Source organism: Microtus oregoni, unplaced genomic scaffold (assembly GCF_018167655.1).
Source record: "Microtus oregoni isolate MIOR12 unplaced genomic scaffold, Mior012 000057F_ref0000458, whole genome shotgun sequence".
In the NCBI taxonomy this organism is placed as follows: domain Eukaryota; kingdom Metazoa; phylum Chordata; class Mammalia; order Rodentia; family Cricetidae; genus Microtus; species Microtus oregoni.
The window spans coordinates 10,825,934-10,851,031 of NW_024543833.1; the positions used below are offsets into that span (position 1 = coordinate 10,825,934).

Sequence of the window (25,098 nt, forward strand, 5' to 3'; positions counted from 1 at the left end):
TCCCCAGCATACAACACTTTTAATATTATCAACAATATTTAAGTTTAACATTAAAAAAGATCGCCCATCTCACATCCACTGTTCTCTGTGTGGTGGAACATGGAAAATGACTTGGAACGCAGTCTACTGCACTGCTGGAATTCTTTTTTGAAAAGGAAGCAGCGGATGCCTTTTCTCCATGGGTTCTCCTAAAGGTATCTCTGATCCTTATTATGTCCACCCAAGTTCAGGCCTGCAGTATTTATAACTAAACGAAGGACATCAACACTCCCAACGACCTACTTTCTGCTTTCAAGACCGTGTTCTATCTAGCAGGTTCTGTTAGTAAAGCCACAGACATGAATACCCGGAGGATAAGCCAAACGTGGTGGAGACAGGTTGGTTGGAGATTGATGTCATAGACCACAGTGATGGATGGCTTCACAGTGCTCGGTAAAGACATATCATACCTTCCCTCTAGACCCTAGACTTGCGCTTGGCTGCCAGTCCGTTTCTCATGTCCTGGTATAGGTGTCAGGAAGCACCACACCACTGGTAAGCATCACCAGCTTAATTGAGAGCACCTTAGTATTTTCCTCTATTTATGCTCATGCTCTGGAGGCTTGGAGTTCTCAAGGGCAAGAAAATGGACAGTCATAGTTATACAGTCTCTCAGCATCCTTGGGTGTTGTCCTGAAACCATTATCTTATGAGAATGGACTATCTTCTGATTAAAAACAGGAATATTAAAAACACATCCATTCCTAAGATCACCGAAAGGCGGTAAGAACTATACCCCTGGCTCTGAAACAAATGTGAATGTCTGCAAAAACTACTCTCCAACCACCGGAAATGGCACTTGGTTCTCAAGTGTCCCTCCCCACTTTCTGTCCCAGGCAAACATGGCTGGCCCTCCTCTCAGCTGTTTCATCAAGGTTTAAGGCTCTAAATGATGGCAAAGGAGGAGAAGGATGTCAGTGAGAAACAATTGGCTGTTCTAGGCACAGCTGCCTGGTTTTGAGGCCTTGGCTAAAATAGAGCCATTTATGCAGAGTACCCAAGACTTTCTTCATTCCTCCACCGAGATTCACTGACTCTCTCCTCCCCTGTCCCCAGCATGATTTCATCAAAACAGAAAAATAATATTCAAGCATTCCAGAGAAATAACCAACAAGACCTGCATGCAAGAATTAGCAGTTGCTGCTGCTGCTGGCGCCCTCTGAGGTTCACTTTGAAAGTCAACATGGCACACCTGCTATTACTATGAAGCGAGCCACAGAGAGAGGAGATAGAAGGGAAAACCAGGCTTTCAGTCTTCCTCTGTCTGTCCAAACACAGCTTCACTGCAGTACTGCAAACCCTGCAGAGCTCAGGGAGAGCTCTATGCAGAAGGGAAGGCTTTTCAATCCCAAGGCCACATCCGAACTATTCTGACATGATCTACCCTGCTCCCTGCAGGGGCAGAGACAACTATTTAGAGTAATATTGGTCTTATCTGTGTGGACAATACCAGCCTGGAAATTCCTTGTCCAAGGAAGCCTGGACAACTATTTTAGCTCTGATCCATAAAATTTGAAACTGGTAGTGCCCGGCACCACACTGTGTCTACAAGACCACACCGGAAGACAGCATTCATCAGCCAATTATCTTGTTTAGAGGATACTATAAATTATTTGGCAGATAAAGGGAGCAAATAATGTTAAATGCTATTATATTACCAACTTAAAAGTTCCAGCTATGCAAAAAAATAGATGTTGCTTAAAGCAAAAATAAACTTTTCCTCTGGGTGTGACTGCTTGAAAATGAATGTGCCCAAACTAACTAGACTGGAATGAATGTTATTCTTTACAAGAGGACGCCAAAGAATGAGCATGAGATTCACAGACCATTTCCATGGTCTAGAATGAAAAATGCACCTAGCGATCTGGCCACCAGAGGGAGCTGTAGGCCCCACAGCAGATAGGAAGGAGGACAGAGCCTCAAGAGGCCTGCCTTCACACTGAGATACATCACAATTCCCACCTCTAAGAACTTGAGGGTAGTAGAATGGAGAATAAAATGGGGACTTTATTTCAAAAGAGTGCATCTGTGCTAATATTAAAGGCAAGGAGGAGCCAAAAATAACGCAATGTGCATATACAGAAAATTCTGAAATTTGAAATTCAATTTATGCCCTGGCAATGCAGCTCGTATGTGGCGGTTCTGTTGAACTTGTGGTCTATATTGGGTTTCATGGTCTACGTTGATGAGGGTGTCTGACCAGGTCTCTTCTGCTACAGAGAATTTTATATTATTAAAATTTATAACGTACTTATTTTATAGAATGAGAGGATACTTAAAAAACACTTTACTAAAGAATAACAAAAGGAACAAGAAAGTTAGTGAATTCAGACAGTGATACTATGGGCATGCGAGGATAGCATGCGGAGCACAGAACAGGGAAGGAACACAGTCCAGAGGGAGGAGCTATACAGACAGGCTACTTAAGGAGTTCTAGTTTGCCAAATGCAGGCAGGGGATACATGGGGCTGTGATGTGAATCTGAGATGTCCCCCACAGACTTCAGTGCTGATGTAATACCTGGCTCCCAGGTGGTGAGGCCGTTTGCGGAGGACGTAGAACCTTTAAGACGTGTGGCCTGGCCAGCAGAATTGGGTTCCTGCTGGTAGAACCTGGAGGTATTTCCTCTCTGGTCTGGCCCGAGTCTTCTGCTTCCAATCTAATGCTAAAATGAAGGAGCCTATGCTGTTCCCACCTACGGCTGTGGATGCTTCCCTGCTGTCCTTGCCATGGGTCTTCTAAAACTGTGAGCCAAGATAAACCTGTCTTCTCTCAAGTCCTTCTGCCAGGCATTATGCCCCAGCAGTGAAAGAGGGAGTTAATACAGAGGATAAGTGGGTAGCTGCCTTCACGGACTTGGTGTCCTGGGTCAGTATGGGACCATAATCAATAATGTCTTCTACTCACATGGACCTCACAAGACCAGGGGGTGGAAATCTCACCTCAGTTACTCAGTGCCCTCACCGGCGAGGGAACCAATGTCAAGGCCTGTCTGTACAGAAGAGACCTGAGATATGGACCCAAAGAAACAGCAAGGTGATGAGTTGGAGATGCAGAGGGAGAAGCTAGGGGTGATGTGGCCACTATGACAGAGAAACTGTGGAGCTTCTGAGGACACAAAGGACTAACTGCAGCTGCTTGGACAACTTAAGGGCAAGGTGCAAAGAACACCATGGAGGGCCTCTTAAACTACTGCTCCAATGCTGTGCCTGTCATGACTGGCCTGGCCTGTCTACCTGCCATGCCTGGCCTGCCCTGTCTGCCTGACTGCCTGCCCTGCTGGCCTGCTGTGTCAGGCCTGCCTGTCAGCCTGCCTGCCTGCTTGTTTGCTGTTTCATGCATGCCTGTCTACCTGCCTGCTCTGCCTGCATCGCTTTGCCTGCCTGCCTGAATGTCTGCATTTCTGCCTGCCATCACACTTCCCACCATGAAGCTCATGAACTCACCCTCTGGACTATAAGCAAGCCCTCAATGAAATGCTTCCACGTCTAAGTAGCCATACTCATGGTGACTCTTGACAGCAACAGTCACCCTAACTAAGACAGACTGTAGTAGAGAAAGTCCCCTCTCCAAACACTGAGAACCAGATGTGGAGACAAGAGGGAACAGCGAACTAAGGACAGTTGATCCCATTGTGGGTGCATGAATCATTCCTGAGAAAGAATATAAAAGATTTGACATTCCAGGCCAAGAAACTGTGTAAAGACAATCCAAATTATACATTAGATAGCAGGAAATCTCATTTTTTAGAACAAGATCTGTCTATATATTTAATAACAAGAGGACATGAAATTATACTATGCGGAGCCTGCTGTAGAAAAAGAGAAGTGTGCAATTTCTATATTGTCAGAATCGACTATATTCAAAATCACTGCAACTGAGCTGGTGCGGTGGCTCCGTGGGTCAAAGGTGCTTTCCCCATATATCTAGCAGCCTGAGTTCAATCCCTGGGACCCGTACAAAGGTAGGAGAGAACCTGACTCCACAAAGCTGTCCTCTGACTTCACACAGACACACCAGGCGCATGCACGCACGTGCACACACTAACAGCAACTAAGCCTTTGTTTCCAAGAAACTTTCAAATGACTGCAAGGGAAGGGGGCGCTTGACAGAACCAATAACACTGCTTTCTGACTGAGAAAACTGCAATGCTGTTCAGAATGACTTTCCCGTTTCGATTTCTCACCCAACCACTAAAATGTGGAAGTCTTTCTTTCAAGCGCTTATACTTTCCCCGCTGTGAATGACTAGCTTTTAGCATTATAATGGCTGTGATTAAGACAACAACTGCACAACAAGGGAAGCACAACAGAGCATCTAGAACCTGGAGGGGCAGGACTGCAAACAGCCTAGAGGCTTCTTCACCATCCTCTCCTCCCTAAGCCACACAAGAACACTCACTAGAGTCAAGGTGTCTGTTTGCCAATTGTGCTGCTGTCCAGGAAGAATGCCAGCCCTTTAATAATTCACTGGGCAGTTACAGATTGTAGATTCTTTATTAAACATTATTTGCCATAAGTCTCCAAAATATTCAGGAAGGAAAACGGGCAATAATTTGATTTTAACACACAGTTATATATCTGCAACTTCTTGCATGAACATGAATTCAACTTCAGTTATTATTCATGTGTCTTATGCATAAAGCGTGAGAATAATTACTTTCGCTAAGACAAAAACATTTTGCAAATGTATTCATTATCCAGCTTAAATTTTGTAGTGTATATTGAAAAGCTTCATAAACTCTATTTAAGCTTGCTGCCCTTGAAAAGAAAAATAAATAAAAGCTGCTATAATATCTAGGAATCCAACTTCCTCATGCTCTAAAAGTCAACACTAACAAAATTATTCTTTGTCATCCACCAGTGGAAGCTCCATTAAATAATTTAATTTGGAAACCATGACCAAATACCATTGATACCCTCCTCCTGGTTCTAAATCTATCTGCTATGGAAAATCAATACCCCATACAATACACTCCTGCAGGCTACTGGCACATAGCCATTTATTTAGCTGGGACTCCAGGAACAATATGCCCAAATGAAAAGTCTCTGAAGCAAGGTTTTCAGTGACGCTCTCATCCACATTGTCCTCACCCATGAAGCAAGCTGGAAAGAAACGATGGCTCTTCTTCAAGTCAGAAAACCAGAACCTCTTTTCTCCAAAGCCAGCCATAAACTATAACAGCCTTTCTCTAACGGTCACTGCTTTTCTGTGTAGCAACGCGCCATCAATAAATGAAGACCCTCGGCCCAAGGGGATGAAGGGATGCTAAAACTGAGGGTTCAGGAAGGGTCTGAACAGACTCTGCTGGGGTCCTGATCAGTCGGTTTCTACCGGTTTCTATTTCTGTAACAGACCCTTTCTGTCCAGCCACATTCTACACACCATAAACCCTGCCTTTGGGCTGCCAATCTCAGGGGTCAAAGAAATATGGGCGCCGTCGATCCCGTTATCCCATTACCATCTCACCGTTGTGGATTTCATCCAAATCATGAAGGGGAGTCTGTGCTTTCCACAGCTTATATATTGTTCGAACATGCTCTATGATGCTGTCAAGAGGCTTACGTCCTGCTAAAGCTCAACTATCTATGTGAACCTTTACTGGAAAAAAAAAACCAGAAACACATACAAACACACTGCAGTGGCTTCTGACTTAGATAACTACATAAACCTCGGGAAGGGTTTTATTCTCCATTTCAGAACCTATTCTTTTACTTAGTCTGAAAAATGGTTGTCTTTCAAGCGTTATCAGAAAATAATTTGATAAGTACATGACAATGCTTCTCAGTAGATTAAGCCTCACAAGTCTCAGATAATCTGTTGCCTATCTGTACCCATTTCCCTATCATCTATGAGATCTGAGAAACACAGTATCTTAGGCAAGCTAAGGGGAGATGATTTAGTGAATGAAGTACCTTCTGGCACAAGTACCAGAGTTCAGATTCCCAGAAACCACGGAAAAGCCAGGCAGGTAGCTGGCTGTAATCCCAACAGGAAGGCAGGGACGGGGCGAGCTGGAACCAATGAGCTCTGAGTTCAAAAAGACACCTTTTCAATAAACAAGAGGAAAGTACCCAAGATCACCTTCAGCCTTTCATACACACATGCATATATACCCATCTATCCATGTGAACCCACACACGTGTAAACACCATATGCGCATGAATTTTGGAATCCCATTGACCAGTTTTCAAAATGGATTCTGTGCTGCGCATTTTTAAAAGCCTGATTTTAGGTACAGAGGAACACTTAATTTTCAACAGTGCAAACGTGTGGCAGTTCTAGGGACCGCTCTCTCCCTCCACCCCCACCCCAAGGCCTCCTGGGCTGCACTCTGGTTATGGTAAAGAATAGCCAGAGGAGTGGAAATGGGTCACAGGCGGAGGGTGCACCTTTCCCGCCTCCTTGGGGGATGAATGTGGGAGGGATCCCTTTCGCCACCCATGAGAGCAATTCCCCTGGTCCTTATACTTGAATTCTCAGGCATGCGCTCAGGGCCAGGCACTCAATGAAACCATGAGGAGAAAGAGGGGCACATGGCTGGAGGGAGACAGAGAGAGTGCACCTAGCACTCCAGAGAGAGCCAAAGACTGCATTCGCCTTCTTTACCCGTGACGATCCTCACTCTGCCCTGGCTGCCTGTGAGGATCAAGTCTGAACCACACACAGAACGTCAGCTGCTTCTCCACGCTGGCCACACCAGTGAAATCCATCAAGCACCTAATGAGAGCCAAGCAGGTCCTGAAACTACATCAGCTTCCCTGCGACCACAATAGCACTGCAGTTTAGAAATCAGGAAGGAACGAGTCCTGTTATTTTGCTCTTTATAAATCTAATATATTCACAGATGGGGAGGGCAGGGAAAGTGGGGGAAACACTTTATTATTTTACTAATAAACAACTTCAGGGATGTTCCCTTCCTCCAAACCCACAACTTAGAAAGAAGTATTATTTTAAGTGTTCAGACAGAAATCCTGGTCTTGTAAGAATGTACGCCAGACACCCCATCGTCTTTTCTCCATGATTCAAGATCCCTGGGGAAGGCCTATGCTGATGGGACTGAGCAAAGCAAGCCTGGGGGTCTGACAGCCCAGAGACAGCTGCCCTGGGCGTTCACCAACTTGCCACACTCCTTCACCTCCAGGAAACGGATGCTATTCCAAGCTATGTGCTACATACTGTTAAAGGAGATTGCACTCGTCCATATAAAGACCAGGAAGTGAACATAAAATGGCAACAACCATGTAGATGTTAACAGGTAAACTGGGAGAGGAGGTTACTACACTTTCAGGTCATTTTGGTGTTTTCCTGGAGTGGGGGTGGAGACCCAGACCAGGTTCTTAGGGATTCCATATGAATCGTAGCATCAATCCGCTGCCTGATGCGAAGGTTTTAAGACAAACACATTTTGGTTCAAAGGTCATTAGCTTTGCAGCTGTTGTGTTTCCCAGCAACGCCTGGGACACAGGCTGCTCCAATGGGCCGCCAGAGGGAAATGGAGGCTGGGGAAGAAGCTACAGGCGCTACACACAGGCTCTGGAGATGTCAGTCCGCTCTGTCTATTCAAGAGACACTTGCACAGGGGAAACACCAAACGCAGGCTCAGGTCTACCACCAAAGATAGCCGGGGTGTAATACAAGAAGGATGAGGTCGCTGGAACTCAAAGGGCCCAGTGAGTGCTACCTAGAGGGGAAATCCAGCTGCAGGCCCTCACACCGACTCTAGCCTGTCTAGAGCACCACGAACTCTGAGAAGCCTGGAAATTTGGAGTTTTAATAAAAAATCTTCCAAAAGTTAGCTCAGATTATTTTGTCTTAGAAAACCACAAGCAAATAAACAGACCTGTGGAGTTCTAGTCCATGGAGGTCAATAGTCCCCTTACTGTAGCCTGGTCAAGGGGGACTGAGGGTATTTACAGCCCAAACCAAAGAAGGTGGGCTGTCTTACGTGGTATTTCCAAAAGCGTGCAAAAAAAACAAGCAAAACAAACCACCAATCTTTTGGGACAAAACAAACTAATAATCTACATAAATATTATAAAATACAGCCAACAAATTACCTCACTGATTAAATACTTATTGTCATTTTAGAGGAAAAATACTTGACAATGGTGGGATCCAACCCAAGAACCATCTTGGCACTCCTGGCAATGGCACGGCCAGATACTGTGATGTGTCACCTGTCCCCAGGATTTAAATTCCATGTCTAATATACAGGAAACACAGAAGAAAGAGGGCACTGTCATTGTTTGCTTCAGCTGTCAACTTCCCCAGGCCACTTAGGAAGAAGAAATCTCAGCTGAGGAGTTTCCTAGATCACACTGGCCTGTAGCTTTATCTGTATGGTATTTTCTTAATTGCTTAATTGATGGAGGAGGGGCCAGTCCACTGTGGGCAGTGCCATCCCTAGACAAGTGGGCCCAGCTTTTTAAGAAAGATAGTTGAAGCCAGGGCAAGCAAATCTGTAGACAGTGTTCCTCCAATATGTTCCTCTGTCCCGAAGCACTTGCCTTGAGGGCCGGCCATGGCTTCCCTCCATAAAGGACTGTCACCTTCAAGCCGTTAAAGAAACACTTTCCTTTCCCAAGTTGATTTTTGGCCATGGTGTTTTGTCACGGTAACAGAAACCAAACTCAGACAAGCACATGGATACATTAATTGGTGGCATCACCGGGAAACAATCTGATGCGGTAAGTGCGAAGCCTACCTACCAGTCATTCAGAGGAGGAGAGAAACCAGTCTAGAGCAGAGTCCAACAGACCTGCGGATTAGGTGCAATCTGGGCATCTCAGTCCACTTTTAACAGCCCAGCTGGAAAAGGCATTTTAGAGACAGTTACGGGACTGCAGTTAATGGACTAGGTAATGGTGTCTATCAGGCAATTACTTTTCATTTGTGAGACGGTTCTGTGGTTACAGAGGCATTATTTGTTGATTTTGGAGATAAGGGTTGAAGCATTTAGGGACTAAGATCATGTTAATTGTCCTTTGCCTTTGAATACTCTTGGGGGAAACTGGTGATGCCAACACAGGAAAACAGTAACTCAGATCTAGATAAGGGAGGCCAAAGTGAGCTGGTGCCTTAGGGCAGTGGGCCTTTATTACACGCAGGGAGGTGGGCATTAAGGTCTCATGATTCCTAATCAGAGAGCAGAGGGCATTTTCTACATGTTGTAATTCCAAAGACCGTCAGCCCCTTTGTTTCAGAATTCAAACTAGAGGAAGTCAAAGGAACAAATTTCGGTGACCCAACCATGTGCAAGTCAGTGCTAAGGGCTCCCCACACACTGGCAGTGACCCAATCTTTTAAAGGTTTTCCACACATGACAGTGACCCAACCATGTGCAAGTCAGTGCTAAGGGCTCCCCACACATGACAGTGACCCAGTCTTTTAAGGGCTCTCCACACACTCTGACCTTTCAGAAACAAAACTATTTCAAAGTTCCATAAGAAAACATGAGCTCCCAGAGCTAGTCTGTTTTCATTTTAAAGAGTAACTGTACTGTCTCCAATTCTTCTCCTGAAACTTCAGATCAAGAAGACCCCAAGAAGGAGAAGCTGGGAGAGTTATAGAAAACTTGACCTTATTCGGTTTTTGCTTACACCTATGACAAAAGATCCGACGTCTAGAGCCTCAAGCTTAGCTGAGAAAGAACAGGTGTTCTACGTTTAAGAGGAAACTTCCAGATCATCCTAGTAAAGCACATCTATACTAAATCTAACAGTCCCAATTCAAAGAGTGCCTGTCAGCTACCACGGATTTCTACGGACAGTAAGTAGTTTGATCATACTCCACAGTGTGCAAGATCTCCACTGGTTACCTGCTCTGAGGACCCAGCCCATGCCTGAACGTTCACCCCTCAAGAGCAGCATTCCACCCGTGACTGACTGGCTCTTGCTTGCCTAAGTTCCAACAACAGAGAAAACCAACAATGCACACTGTGTGTAAACAGTTCAAACCTTCAGCCCAGGCACTTATGCAGTGTTCGTTAGTGTGTGCACGGCCAGTGCAAACAGCCACACCACACAGAAGTAAACCTCCAGCACAGACATTAATGTCTTAACAGGAGAGATTCCCCCCCCCACCACCAATTCTTCAGACTGTACCCTTTGTCAAGAAGCCTGAACAAGGATCTGAAGAACACATAGGCCAAGGTGACCCAGGTCACAAATGCTAACACCTAACCAAGATCCTTGTACGTCTAAGTGCCCCAAAGGCGTCAGCTGCAAGGGATCAACCTGTCTACATGGCCACTTCATGCTGTGTAAGGTATTTATATCCACAATGCCAAAGTCTTGGACTCTGATAACTGTACGCCAAGACTCAAACTGAGGCCCAGGTACTTACTGACTTAGGCTAGAAGTTGAAGCTTCATTTTCAGCTCAAGGTGGTACCAAAGATGCGGTACCTTCCATAGTCCCTGCCATCACAAAAGGCCTCTGTTGGCATGAGGACATCCACAGGCTGTTGTGTCATCTGTGTGGGCCGGTGTCCTCACGGGCCGCGTGTACAATAAGCATGAGATACCGTGACTCACTGCCCTCCTGCCTCACCTACCCTGACTGCACACTTCACTGTGGTTCCGACGGCAGGACCTGTGCCTGCCCCATTGGAGAGTATCCACGAGGACTCCCTGGGTAAAGGGAGAAGCCTGCTGATCCCACCTGCACCTGCTGACTGAGTTCCGGCTGCTGCTTCAGAGGTGCTCTCGATTCTCTAGCAACACCTAGCTCACTGGCTCCATGTGAGCAGGATAATGGCCGAGGCGACCCCTAGCACCTATGGGCTCCCCTCAGCCATCTCTCACGTCCTTGGCTCTTTCCTGACTCCTAATGCTAAGGGGTTGGTGTAAGGGCCTTGACCCTCATGCCTAGGCCCAATGTGGCCTTGTTTATCCAAAGAGAAACTTCTGGGATCTACTGTCACATGACTGCATCCGTCCGTGAGGTATGTGTACAAATATCAGCATCAAATGCCCGCTTTTCTACTAGCCCAGCATTCCTCGCCTGCCAGCCCTGAGCCTGCTTCCCTTAGCCTCCTCTCTCCACACTAACTTGGCTTGTGACTTCTAGTGAGCGTCCTCTGCTACGTCCCCAGAGCCCCTGTGAAAATCAGAACAGGAACTTCCCCTGAATGCCCAAGGGAGAAGGATAAGGAGCCCACGGCACCTCTAGGAGGAAGAAAACACCCATGCCTGGCTGGCAGCCCTGGGCCACTGGACACTCCAATCACACTGCCCTTAAGGAGTTCAAGTCAGTATACTGACTCCGGTAACATCCCAGCCCGTGCCTGCGACAGTGACGGAGCAAGGCTGCGGTGTCTAAACACAAGGTGAGAGCCGGAGGAAGAGCCGCAGGGACTCACTGTAGACTAGGGACAACAGCGGCTCTGCCTCCTTGAGCTATGGGTCACCGCAGGGAAGGGACCTCTACAGGCTTGCTGCCACCGGAACAGGCCAAGGAGAAAGAAACAAGGGAGCAACTGCCACACGGGATGGAAACAGAATCCAGGCAAGGTGAAAAGCAGAGGCCAATACAAGAAGCAACAACTTCAGGGCGCATTTAGAATATGAGTTTCCAGTCACAGTAGAAGGGTTCGGGAAGCAGAGAAGGAGTGGGCCCCGTTCGCACAGACTTTAATTAAGTTATTTCTCAGGGACACTAGAGGCTGCAGCAAGCTCTGCAAGGGGAAAAATAAAGTTCAGTCCTGGCCATGAGAGGTGAAGCTAACAAAGCTGACAGCCAAGGGACTGTGGGGAAAACTTAGTCAGTAAAGTGATTGCCACACACGCACGAGGACTTGAGGTCAATTCCCAGAACACATGTCCAAAATGCCAAGCGTGAGGGTACATACTTGTGATCCCAGTGCTGGGGAGGTGGACACAGCTGGATCCCTAGGGCTTCCTGGCCTACTAGACTAGCCTAATCAGTGAGGTCCAGGCCAGAGAGAGGCCCTGTTTCAAAAAAAAAAAAAAAAAAAAAAAAGCCAACGTGAACTGAACACAAGGAAACAAAGGCACACGGGCGTACACACTTGGGTATACACACACAAGGGCATACACGCTCGGGTACACACACGTACACACACGGACATACATACACACACAGGCGTACACACTCAGGTACACACACGGGCATACATACACACACAGGCGTACACACTCGGGTACACACACAGGCATACATACACACACACACACGAAGGCATACACACTTGGGTACACACACACACATACACACAGGGCATGAATACACACACACATACAAATGTACCAGCCAAAGTTGCGTGAGGTCAAGGCAGAGTTGCGAGCCTGGGGAGGCTGCTGGAACAAAGAGCCTCAGAAGCAGCCAGGCTTCACCGTGACCCTGCAGTTGACAGCGCTTCAGTGTTCCCTTGGCCTCTCATTTTCCTAAGGGTTAGATTATCTTTCGCCCCGCACTGTTCCGGAGCCAGGCATGGGAGCCCAGCCCACAGGAGGCAGAGGCATGACCAACAAGAGCTTACGGCTAGCCTTGTCAATTGGACAGAGCAAGACTGTCTCAAACAAACAATGAACTTGGAGGGGAGAAAAAAGAATCACCTAACATTTCTGTCATTGTTGAGAAAATCAAGACTGGATGCCTGTGACCCAGGTGACAAAAGACTCCACTGGCCCCTTATGCCTTGACATCCCATTCTATACAGCGCTGATTTCAGACAGCACTGTTCCAATTTCAGGTGGAGAACTATGTGGCTGTTCCTTTCTGACCTCCAGGTGAGGCTGGCAGGGAAACCCCCACCTCTGGCACATCCATTCTCCACATGGGCAGCCAGCCCCAGTGCTCAGACGGCCGATCTGCTCTGAACAAAGGATCCCTTTAATAGCCCTGGACTTGGCCACAGTGGAGATGAAAAACAATCTTGCATCCTGAGGGCTGGACTGTGGCCCAGGGAACCAAAAGGGAGAAGGGCATCTCGGCACAGGCCTCTCAAGAAAGCACTGGTGAATTCCCGCTGAGGGAACACTAGGCTGCCACAGGGCAGCTCTACCAACACCAGGTCTTAGAGCCTTTGGCAGCTGACACCACCAGGTCAGAAAGACAAAGACGGGGGAAGTACTGTCTCCACAAGGACCCCAAAGTTACCATGCAGTCTCCCCGGTCTTCCACACCATCACTCCCTGTCATGTCTTGGGTCAAGGAACTTCCACTGTTCTCTTTCCACAGTGAGAGTTCCAACTCCTACCCTAACTTCTGCCTGAGAGACTGGGATCTGGTGAGACCTGGGTTAGAGAACACTGAGGAGACAGGCTGGGGGTGAGGGGAGGACGCTTGCTGGCCCAGGGCTCTGAAGGACACAGTGAACGGAAGGGAACACATTGCAAAACCTGCACTTGTGCTTATGACCAAGGTCTAACGACACCTCAGAGTTTCCTCTGACTGACCACTGAGGGCTCTCCCTGGACTCCAGCCTTCCACTGCGGGGTACAGCTATCTGCTTCATGGACATGCCATGGTTTTGAAAGATGTGTTAAGGTCAGGAGGAAAGAGAATGAAGGCCATCGGGGAAATACAAAGTCATGAGACAAAGTATTAAACCACAGAGCAAACAGAAAACAGCAAAGAAGTAAATTAAAAGGGGGGAGGAAATAGGGGAACCCCGGAAAGGAAAAGGCCCCTTCACCCCAGAGTCTGGTTGAAGAGTCAAGAATTTCAGTACATTAACAATATTTGCTTTGGAGGTCATCTACACAAGACATGACAATGCTGCTGTACAGAGATACTTCAGGGGAAGAATGCTATCATAGCCATGGTCCATGGCTATAGCCTAAGCACAGGTGACCAACGATGCTTTAATCCCTGCCCAGCTGAAAACCTGCAATTTTCGGATACTCTCACAGGAAACCCCATGGCAAAGGACATATCTTTACCTCGTTGTGCTACCCTTGTACCCAAAGTTTCATCAGACTGTTATTCTACCCAAGGCATCCCAGGAGCCACTTTATGACCCCAAAATACAGAAGTGGGGGAAAGAGTCTTGGAAACCCTTTGAGCCTAGTCACTTCCCCTGCCTGCCTCTTTCTGCTAATCCTCAGGTTTAACTCTTTGTTAAAATGTCTTCCTAACAGATTCCGACTCCAGGGTCAGGAGACAGCTCAGAGGGGGCCTACCATCAAGGCTAATGGTAACTCAATACCTAAGACCTGTACTAAATAAGAGAACAGCTATCCTCTGACCTCCACGGGCACACAGGTTCTGAAAAGAATTCCTCAGGCTGCTGCTGGTGCCAGTACAGATTGGAGTCTCCAGTCCAGGGTCCTGTCGCTCTGATGGTAAGAGTAGGAGCCCAGAGCAAGATGCCAACCTGCCCCAGTCTGGACCAACCACCGCGTCCTTCATGTTCAGAGAAGAGGAGAGGGGAGGGGAGAAAGGTGGTGGGGCATTCTCATTTACTGGTCTAGAATGGAGGGGCCCTCCATTTCTGGGTCCCTTCCTGGCACTGATCCATCAGGCTATACTCTTTGTCTTTCTAACTTGCATCTTCCTTTTTATCTACTCTCTAAGAAAAGTCCCTGTTTTCATACTGATTGGAAGAATTTAGGACTGAAATTTCCTGAGTTCCTCTAAAATTCTGAATCCAATTTTAACCAGATCTTACTGACAAACTAAGAAACAGGACTGCAAATTCAGTTTTTTTAAAAAAATGTCTTTTAAAACCTACTTAATTAGTTTTATGTAATTGAGTGTTTTGCCTGTGTGTGGGTGCATATGTGCATGTGTATACATATGTATGTGTATGTGTGCACGCATGTATATGTGTATGAACATATGTGTACAGATATGCATGTATGTATTGTGCGCGCGTGTGTGTGTGCATGTGTGTGTGTATATATATGTGTGTGTGTATACCACACATAGGCCTGGTGCCTGAAGAATTCAGAAGAGGGTGCTGGAGACCCTGGAAATGGGGTTGTGGACAGTTGTGAGCCACTGTGTAGGTTCTGGAAATTCAACCTGGCCCTCGGCATCTTCTCTCCAGTCCATGGCTAATTTTTTTTTTTTAATACAAAGGACTTAGGTTAAAACAAGACCAAAAAAGAAAAAATGGGAAAAGAAAACCCCATTGGCAAGAGGACTTTCTAAATCCCACTTCTAAGAGCAGAGATCTCCTGGAAGGAAGGGAAGGAGGGGCAGCGCCCTGTGTTAAAATGCCTCTGCTGAATAACTTAACTCAATAATAAGTAAAATAATAATACTAATATGTGAAATAATAATACTAATAAGTGAAGGAACTATTAGAAGCCTCCAGATAATCGGGAACAGACGCTGAAAAGCCACTGTGTTGTCTGTGGCAGTTAAGGGGTTAAGAAAGGAAAAAGGGTAGCAGAAGGGCCTGGCTACAGGACACTTGTAAGTTTGGCACCTGAGCACAGGCCCCCAAACTCACTTAAAGGTGAAAGGAGAGAGCCAGCTCTACCAAGGTGTCCTCCTGCTTCTGCATGCACAGCATGGCACGCGGACACCTACGCACAATTAAAAATAGTTTTCTAAAGGTCATCTGAGCTGAATGGGAGGGGGCAGGATATAAGGTGGTGTTTTGATAGGGATGGAACTTTAGAATTCCAGGATTCATGGAAAGGGTGTCATTTCAGATTAGCAGGAGTGGGGATTCCTGGAACCAGTGACAGGGTTGCCCTGGAAAGGAAGAAGGGAAACACGGGCTTTTCCTGTCCCCACCTCCAGGCAGGTTCCTCTCTGCTGGTGCATAGGCAGGCGGCCAACCCTGCAGTTTGAGTTCACAGTCAAAGGAAAAAACCATCTGGGTGGAGTGTGCACCTCTCACTCATCCCCCACAGCACAGGCTACTGTCAGTGCCGGGAGGGGACAGGTTTTCAGACACTCAAGCCTCTCTGGGACACATCCAGAGAGCTAGAGGGAAAGAAGGAAAGGTCTGTAAACAACCCTCCAACATTTGCTTCAGTTCTAGGTTTCAGTCTATAAACTTATTATTTTTAATAGGCAGCATTCAGTGGTGTGTGACATCTAGTCAGTTAGACAACAGGGGGGCGACATCACTGACAGGCAGAAGATGCTTTCTCTGGGTGGGTGGGGGAAGTCAGAGAGCGACATGGGAAGAGGCCTCAGCATGCAGGGTCTCCTGCCAGGCAGAGGTACAGACAAAAGATGGCCATAGGGCTAAAACACAGGGGGCCAGCAGGAACCTGATGACATGACTCCTTGGCAGCCACCTGCCCTCGAGAGCATTCCAACACAAAATAAAAAGAGCCTTGGAGAAGGGATAGAATGTTGTCTACTTATTCTTCTAAAACTGCCAGTCTGGTGGTGGTGTTAGGGAGCAGCTGGGCTTTCTGTGCACACTGTCAAACCACCTCAACAATAAATGAGAAAGCTAGGCTTGAACACTGCTAGGTCTCAACTGGGTCAAAGCTCAGGAGCACTGTGCTCCAAAGTCTGGCTCAAATCTGTTCAAGCTGTTTCACCATCATTCTGTCCCCTGCTCATAACACACTGCCACACCCTAGGGAGAGCATAAGTGGCCAAAAACGCCAGGGAGTATCACGAGCAGTATGGGAAACGCAAGCGCTAATGCACACAGAAGGCTCACACTGCCACTCAGCCAGGGCATCAGTAAGAAAACAGCAATCGCCAGCATCACCCACGTCACCCCATCCCTGTACGTCAACTACATGTGTAAGGAAATTCAGTTTAAAAAACAGAATATGGTTTTAGATTATCCTAGTTAGGAACTAAAAGCACAAAAACAAAACCAAGAAAGGCCTTCCCTCCGCATCTGTAGAGAATTGTTCCAGTTCCTCCCAAGGATCCCAAATCTCAGATAGATACTCATGTTACTTATATAAAATTTTATGCTGTGGTGTTTGCAAATAACCAATGCATATTTTCCCATATAGTTTAAATCACATTTATATCTCTCCTAATATTTAGCCTAAACATTATATAATCACTGTTGTACTGTACTGCTTAAGAAATAGTATCAGATGAGGATAAAACACTCTACATGATCGATACCAACATCATTTTTTCCCCAAATATTTCTGATTCAGAGTTGCCAGAATCCATGGAGCCACAACCAGCGGATGTGTTAAAAATAAGCAGAGTCATATTCCCAAACTGAGGGGAGGAAGAAAATTCCACTAGAACCTATCCTCAAGCAGTCAGCAGCGTACATGGGGGAATCGGCTAGCTACCAAGGAGATACAGTTAGAGATCACAATTAGATACCCACGCAAATACTACCCTTGACTACCTGCATCACCATTAGGCACTAAACCAACCTCCCAGGTGGCACTGCAAAAGCCTTGAAGGTGGGAAAGATGTGCATCTAACTTTGAAAAGCTTTTACCAGCCAGGCCTTCTGGCTCAGGCCTATTAACTCCAGGATCCAAGAGGCAGAGACAAGAGGACCACAAGTTCAAAGCCAGCCTAGGCAACTTAGTGAGCTGCTGTCTCAACAGAAGAAGTAAAGGGGGACTGGGAATGTATTTAGATGTTGAGAACTTGACATGCACAAAGCCCTAGGTTCAATCCCCAACACCACCCACTAAAAGTTTACCAACTTCTCCAGAAGACCATCCTGTCCCGTTCCCCCAAACACACAAAAAAATCAAACATACCTGGCTCCAAATATGTCCTTTTTGGCGAGGTCAATTCCAGAAACAACTTTTACTCTGAGAATACGGGATTCCCCCTGTTAGAAAGAGAAAGGGGAAAATAACAAGGTTAAAACTGACCCTTAATAGAAAACTGTCTCAACTGGAAGCTTCAAGTGGGCAATTTCTACTCAGTCTGACATTGAAATATACTTCAGTTCAAGCTCTGGCAATTCCTGCTCACAGTTAAGTTCAGAAGGTGGCACAGCTGGTCTACAATGCTCAGACTCCAACCAGGCACGGTGACATAATCCTGAAACTCAGTACAAGTTTCAGACCACTTACACAGTGAGGTACAGGCTAGTGAGGGCTATGTATCAAGACCCTGATTGTGTATATATAAATCTGGACGGGAGGCTGGCAAGATAGCTCAGTCAGCAAAGAGTCTGCTACACAAGCATGGGGACCTAAATCAATCCCCAGAACCCACAGAGAAGAACCAGGCATGGCATGAGTTTGTAATCCCAGTGCTGGGAAGGCAGGATAGGTGGATCCCTGGGGCTCACCGAACAGCAAGTCTAGCTGACTTGTTGGATTCCACACCAGTGAAAGACTCTGTCTTTAAAGAAAAAAACAAAACAAAACAAACAGAACACCAAGGAATGACAAAACAAAACAAAACAAACAGAACACAGAGGAATGACAATGGACACACAAAGGAAAAAGATGTTAAGATTCTGGAAGCTGCAGCATGCAGATTACCAAAGCACAAGTTCAAGTCTAAGTAGGCAGGTCATTAATATCAATTACTTCTGATATTTGTGGAAATATTGCCCAGCTGTACCCAGAACACAACCACGGGAGCCACTGAGGTGTTATCTTCTAATAACCAGGTACCAAAATCACTGTAATTCTATCCTTCAAGTGTATGTATTTATAAATGTGACCAGAGATAGAAAAGAAGGAAGTTTTATGTGGTGAAATATTTCTAAAACAAAACAACCAAGTGTTTTTCAAGCTGCAGTTTTACTGAGCAAAAATAATTCCCTATTTCTGATACAAAGTAACAGCCTCATTCTGAAAGGTAACCTCAGACTGGCTAGTCAACTTTTCATCATCCATCCAGTCATCAACTCCTTTCACTCAGTCTAGTATTTTAGTATCTTTTACACAGTGGGCACTGCACTTGGTCTTCAGTTAAAAAACAGAAATCGTTCCTAGGTCTACTTACTAAAAGTAACCGACACCAGCACACTGGCAGCAGGTGAGAGGTCAAAGGTTGAGGAACACCTGAGGATAGAGGTGTGGCATAGAAGGAAGACTGAGCCAAGGACACAAAAGTCTGAGTTTGGGTCACTAGTAACATAAACTGAGATGAAGAGCCGTGTCCAACATGCCTAGGCAGCAAATCAGATGGCCAATGGGAGAAAGGCTGGGTCTGAGCTGAGACTTGAGAGCTAGTTAGCAGAGGGCTGGAGGTCGGTGTGACAGACGGTAGCATGTGGAGAGTTAGCCAGGAAGAACAAAAGGAGGTGATGACCAGGAATGGAGCCCTTGGAACACTAGTGCTGAGCAGTCGGAGAGAGGCAACTAAAAATTCATCTGCCAAGTAAGTTAAGACCCGGGAAGACCTATATGACATCATAACAATGAAGGAGAAAGACAGAAAAACAAAAGGCGGATCAAATCTGGTACCCTGCCTTTGCTAATGAACCACCAACCCACAATACATACGGGCCAACCACACCGTGTGCTTGAGATGTCTTACACCTCAGGAGTCTTCCACCCCTCCACCATGAATCCACCCTCCCCCACTCTTCCTCTCTCCTCCCTGATGTAACACTGCTTCCACACAAATCCAGAGAAGGATGCAAAAACGTAAAGCAAGATCTCTCAACATGTCTGTGCTGGGGCCATCAGCTCGGCGGTGCTTTCCTAGACCTGGGCTCACTCCCCAGCATCCAAAACAACAGCAGTGTTGGACATCCACAAAGGGGTGATCAGGAGAGGGAATGTAAGGGCAGATTCGGCAGGGATAACCAAGACACCATGCTACCTTAGTACAACAGTCTCCCATGCGGCTACCAAAGTGCCTCTGAGTGTTGCTGGAATCGCCCTGTCCTGTCTCTTGTATATTTACAGACCAGAGATCAAGAATTCTTTCTGTGGCACATGGTGTTCTGCAGGCTCTTTTCTCTTTCTTGCCAAGCTATTCTTTGCCCCTGGTCACATGGTGCCTCCCAGAGCCTTCTCATATTGAGGGATGACACAGTGAAACCATTTTTTGTACATGGATCAAAATCTGGTTAACGTACTTCTGCAGAATTCTTTGTCTGACAAGGGTATGTGGCTTGCTGGTGCCCAATGCATAAAAACGGAGAGTTAACCATGTACCTACCAAATGAATGGATCCATGCCTAATCAAAGAGGGCACAAGGAACCTCAATACTGGAGCCAACAAGTCTCCTAAATGCAGCTATGCTGCGGGTTGTAGATGGGAGTGGGGGACAGGGGAGTGGAATTTGAGGATACCACAATGGATGGAAACTGTTAGAAAAGGTGACAGATGCCACTTCAAGGGACACCTGGTAGCAAAGGTGTGAATGACCCCGAGGTAGAGGAGCAGGAGCCTGTAAAGCCACTAGTGCTGCTTAGGTTCAGCTCAGACACAGCTGTGGCTGTCCACACCTGCAATGGTGGCTGTGAAGATGGAGAGATAATGTCTATGATGGAGCTCGAGGGACTGATGGTCACTCACCACAGAACAGAAGAAAAGCATGCTGGTGAGAAACTCTTCACGCTCCTCTCAGAATTTTCAGAAACCATGGGGAGAGTCTTGCTCAGCAAAGATTATTTGATAGGGACCTCGACCCAACTGTAACCAGGTGGGAAGACGGGCATCTGCATTCCCATTGAATGAAGGGTCCTACTTAGGCAGCCTGCTTCCCAAACTAAGAAAAAAATCAGGCAACATTTACATGAGTAAATGATGAAAAATAAGCTGAAATAAAGAGGAAGCTAGAATTTTCTAAGGGAAATCAGTTCTTTCACTTAGTAAATGTGAGCACCTGTTCTGAAATCTAAGTCAAAATATAAGGAAGATACTGAGGTCAACCTGCCCTGCAGCCAGGCTTCCCCTGCTTCTAAGAGGCAGCTCCCCAAAGCCTGCGTAAAACAGGAAACACAGCTTGCTAAGGGATTGGCAGGGGGTATCTCTAAATCCCCTAAAATTTCATTCATGCTCTTTGTTAGACAGAATCTCATTTATAAACCAATCCAAAGTAAATCACCCCAGGCATGGAGGCACACACCCTAAATCCCAACACTCAGGAGGGAGAAGCAGGCTGATCTGAGTTTGAGGGCTGGCCAGGTCTACAGAGTGAGGGCCAGGACAGTCAGGGCTGTTACACAAGAGAAACTATGTCTTGAAAAAACAAAACAGAACGACAAAAAGGAGGAGGAGAAAAAGAAAAACAAGGAAATCGCACATGAGGATAAAGGAGAAGGAACAATGAACAGAAGCACTTGTCACACCAAATGTGAGGACTTGAACTCAGATCCTTAGAGCCCTGGCACAGGGGCATATCTGTAATTCCAGGGCTCCCATTGCAAGACAGAGGTGAAGAGAGAATCTCAGAAACTCCCAGAAAAGCTAGTATGTGTATGCAGTGATTTCAAAGTGGAAGGCTAGTTTCTGATCTCTACGTATGTACCATGGCACGCGTGCACACGCGCACACACCCACACCCAGACAAACACACCCACACCCTCACACACACACTGAAATATCTTTTAAGTCACATATAAATATAAAAACAAACAAAAAATGTCTTGAGGGTTGGCAGTCAAGACTCATTTTCATCTGAAATGAAATCTAAAAAGCTTCTACAACAGACAGCTAATTCATCTAAAGGGCATAAAATAACTGGAGAAGTGGCTCAGCCAAACTAGACAACCTGAGAGTTTATATCCCTAGAAAGGAAGGAAGGAAGGAAGGAAGGAAGGCAGACCAAAAAATAATAGAATACACCACCTCTGGGTACAGTACCATACGCCTACAATCTCAGTGAATAGGAAGTAGCGATAAGATGGACCCTTGAGAGTTCCTAGACAAACCATTTCAATGAGAGACTTAGCTCCATGTTCAGCAAGAGACCTTGTCTCAAAGGTAAGGTGCAAAACTCCTGAACAAGACCCTACATCAACCTCAGCCCTTCACACATGTTCTTGTACATGCACATGCACGCGCGCGCGCGCGCACACACACACACACACACACACACACACACACACACAAATATGTAATAAAGACTGCTTGGAGGCTGAATCTAGAATTCCAACCAGACCTTGAAGGAGGAATTTCCAGAGTCAGTTCACTAAGCACTGGGTCCTGAGACCAGGACCATGCAAAGCTTGACCCTAAGACCTCCATAGTCTCTCCTCTGCCTGCTCACCTGCCACACCCCCACCACTATGATGCTGAGCGAACATAGTTGGAGTTTGGACCCAGAGTTCCAGCCAGAACGCCGGATCAATAGGTTGCTCAACCTTTATCAGAGACACTTCCTGCAACAGATGAGAATTTAAACAGAGTCCCACAATTAGACAATGTGCGGAAAGTGACAGACTTTGGAACGTTCAGCCCAGAATAGGATGCCTTTATTTGGACCCCTCCCCTTAAGGTTCAGGGATCTATGCAAGAAGGGGTGGAATGACTGTAAGTGCCAGAGGTGATGAAACAGTGTCTTCCAGATACAACAGGACTGTGCACCTACGGGCTCACAGACACTGTGGCAGCACACAGGGGGCGCACTGCAGAAGATCAAGCCAGACAGAAATCCCAGCACAGAGAAGGCAAAGCAGAACAAGTTCCACCCCTAACCAAGAAGCTATTTGCAATTGAAAATGTCTGGGAAAGAGGAAAATCCACTTCCTTCAATGGAGTGTCATTCATTGGGTCTATCAACCACATTCCAGGGCAGCGCCACACCCAGGAGGAATTGCCCAACATAAATAGTATTCCGTGTGTGTGTGTGTGTGTGTGTGTGTGTGTGTGTGTGTAGTTTTGAAGTTTGGTGGGGTAGGGAGGTGGTGGAGGATCTGGGAAGAGTTGGAGGAAAGGAAAGAATGTGACCAAACTCTATTGCATGTAATTCTCAAAAAAAAAAAAAATGTTTTTAAAACAGGTATACTCACACACACAGTATATTGTGATGTCCCTCCACCCAATGAGCACTTACTGAATACCCACCATACAGTATCTTGGGACACAGATGTAAGTAAGACGGAGTTCCTGCCTCAGAGAACTCCAGAGTCTAAAAGAGAGGCAGAAGGACAGACTGGAAATACACAGTGTGACACAATTTCTGATGGCTGGCAGTACATGCTCTGGAGCCGTGACAGTCAGTGAAGCAACCAACCAAGCGTGGCCAGTGGTAAAGAAAGGCCACTCTGCAGAGAAGATGTTTGAGTGGAGACCTGGGAAGCAGTGTTGAGGTGGAGTAGGAAGTTTCAGGCAAGGCTGACAGCAAACCCAGGGACACAGGGACAGACCAGTTAAGGGCACTGGGGTGTGGTGGGGTCAGAGACCAGACAGGAATCCTTGGAAGAGGGTGGACTAATGCCAATCATATTGATGGGAGCTATAAAAAGTGGGTGACAAGCATGGCTTATAGGGAACAGACAGCAGGGACAGGAGGCAAAGAGCGTGGTGAGGCTTCCAGCAGAGTAGAGATATGTAAGTGACCAAACCGAGCAAACAAAAGTATGTTCCGCAGGGCACATGGTGGTGTGTTCCTGTAATCCTGGTACTCAAAGACCACGGAAAGTCAATCATGGGCTCCAGGCCAACAGGGACAGAACAGTTAAACACTGTCTCAACAACACAAAGTCACAAAACCAAAGTTCAAAATGAGGTATCTGACTCCCAACCTGGTGTGGGGTATACACCTTAACTCCAGCATGGGAGAGGTGGAGGCAGGTGGATCTCTTTAAATTCAAGACCAGCCGGATCTACATAGTGAGTTCCAAGACAGCCAGAACTACATAGAGACCTTGTCTCAAAACAAAACAAAAACAAAAAACACCAAAAACAACAACAACAAACCAAATTAAAAATGTAACAAAATAAAGTGTCCAGTTAAAAAAAGAAAAACTGCAGGATGGTAGTGGCACACTCCTTTAATCCCAACACCTGAAAGGCACAGGCAGGCGGATCTCTGTAAGATTGATGACAGCTTGGTCTGCAGAGTGACCCACCATAGGGAGCCAGGCCCGCTACAAAGAGAAGCCCTGCTCCACAAACAAACAAACAACAATCAAAAAGAAAATGCAAAATTAAAAATGAGTTAGTAGCTAAGCAAGTTGCTGATAAGCTGTTTCACCTTTCTCACAAGACTCACAGCTAGACTACATTTCCCAGACTTCCTTATGGTTAGGGAGACATCATATGATTAAGTTCTGGCCAATGAAATGTGGACAAGAATGATAGGGGCTTCTGCCAATGATTCATAAGTCATCCCCACAGGACACAAGTCTGCTTGCATGCCCATCTCTCTGCTAAATGGAGGAGAGTAGGCATGGTGGTCTGGAGGGGAAACTTCATGAAGCGTGTAAAGAGAAGCTCCACAACGTGACCTGCTGCCCATCCCGGGACATCGTCCCGTCCAACAGAAAACCAAAGGCTGATGTAGCAGGGAGCCTGCCTCTCTATGCAGCATCTCATTATTTTTTTAAAGGCAACAGGGCTGAAGTTATGGCTTAGCAACAAGTTGACACTCACAGCTGGGGATCCCAGATCCCACAAGATGGCAGCAGAGAACCAACTCCCAAGCTGTCCTCTGCTCCTCCCCCTCACCACCACACCAGCCCTGACAGAGGCACACCTGCACATGCTTGGGCACACACAACACTTAATATTTTAAAAAGTCAATGGCAGCATCTATGCAACAAAGTATCTAGAAAAGATGGCAGAAATACTGACTACAGGCCGGGCGATGGTGGCGCACGCCTTTAATCCCAGCACTCGGGAGGCAGAGGCAGGCGGATCTCTGTGAGTTCGAGACCAGCCTGGCCTACAGAGCTAGTTCCAGGACAGACTCCAAAGCCACAGAGAAACCCTGTCTCAAAAAACCAAAAAAAAAAAAAAAAAAAAAACCCAAAGAAATACTGACTACATCTGACGAGTGGGTGACGTCTTCTAGTTTACTTAAAGTTTTTCCTTTTGAAACATAAAGTATTTTCTTTCTTTCCTTCCTTCCTTTCTTTTTTGAAATACACACTTCCTCGAGGTTGTGGCTCCATAGAACACTTGCATGGCCAGCACCACAAAGAATGAAGGGGAACCCCAACTTCTACAGAAGTCTCAGAATAGACAAACAGTTAAAGGGAATTTAACAACAGAAGTCATAGGTAGAGGACACAAATCCAGCTTGCTGCCATTTCTAAGA

General features: G+C 46.4%; 1 protein-coding gene across 4 annotated transcripts in view; it reads right to left on the minus strand.

Annotated features, from left to right (window-relative positions):
- Positions 1-25,098, minus strand: part of Nedd4l (NEDD4 like E3 ubiquitin protein ligase) — a 320,155-nt gene that overhangs the window by 198,462 nt on the left and 96,595 nt on the right. For all 4 annotated transcript variants that reach the window (XM_041639326.1, XM_041639327.1, XM_041639328.1 and 1 more), the window contains exon 2: positions 17,675-17,748. In XM_041639326.1, coding sequence (XP_041495260.1) covers positions 17,675-17,748 — 74 coding nt within the window. The remainder of the gene's footprint in view (positions 1-17,674; positions 17,749-25,098) is intronic.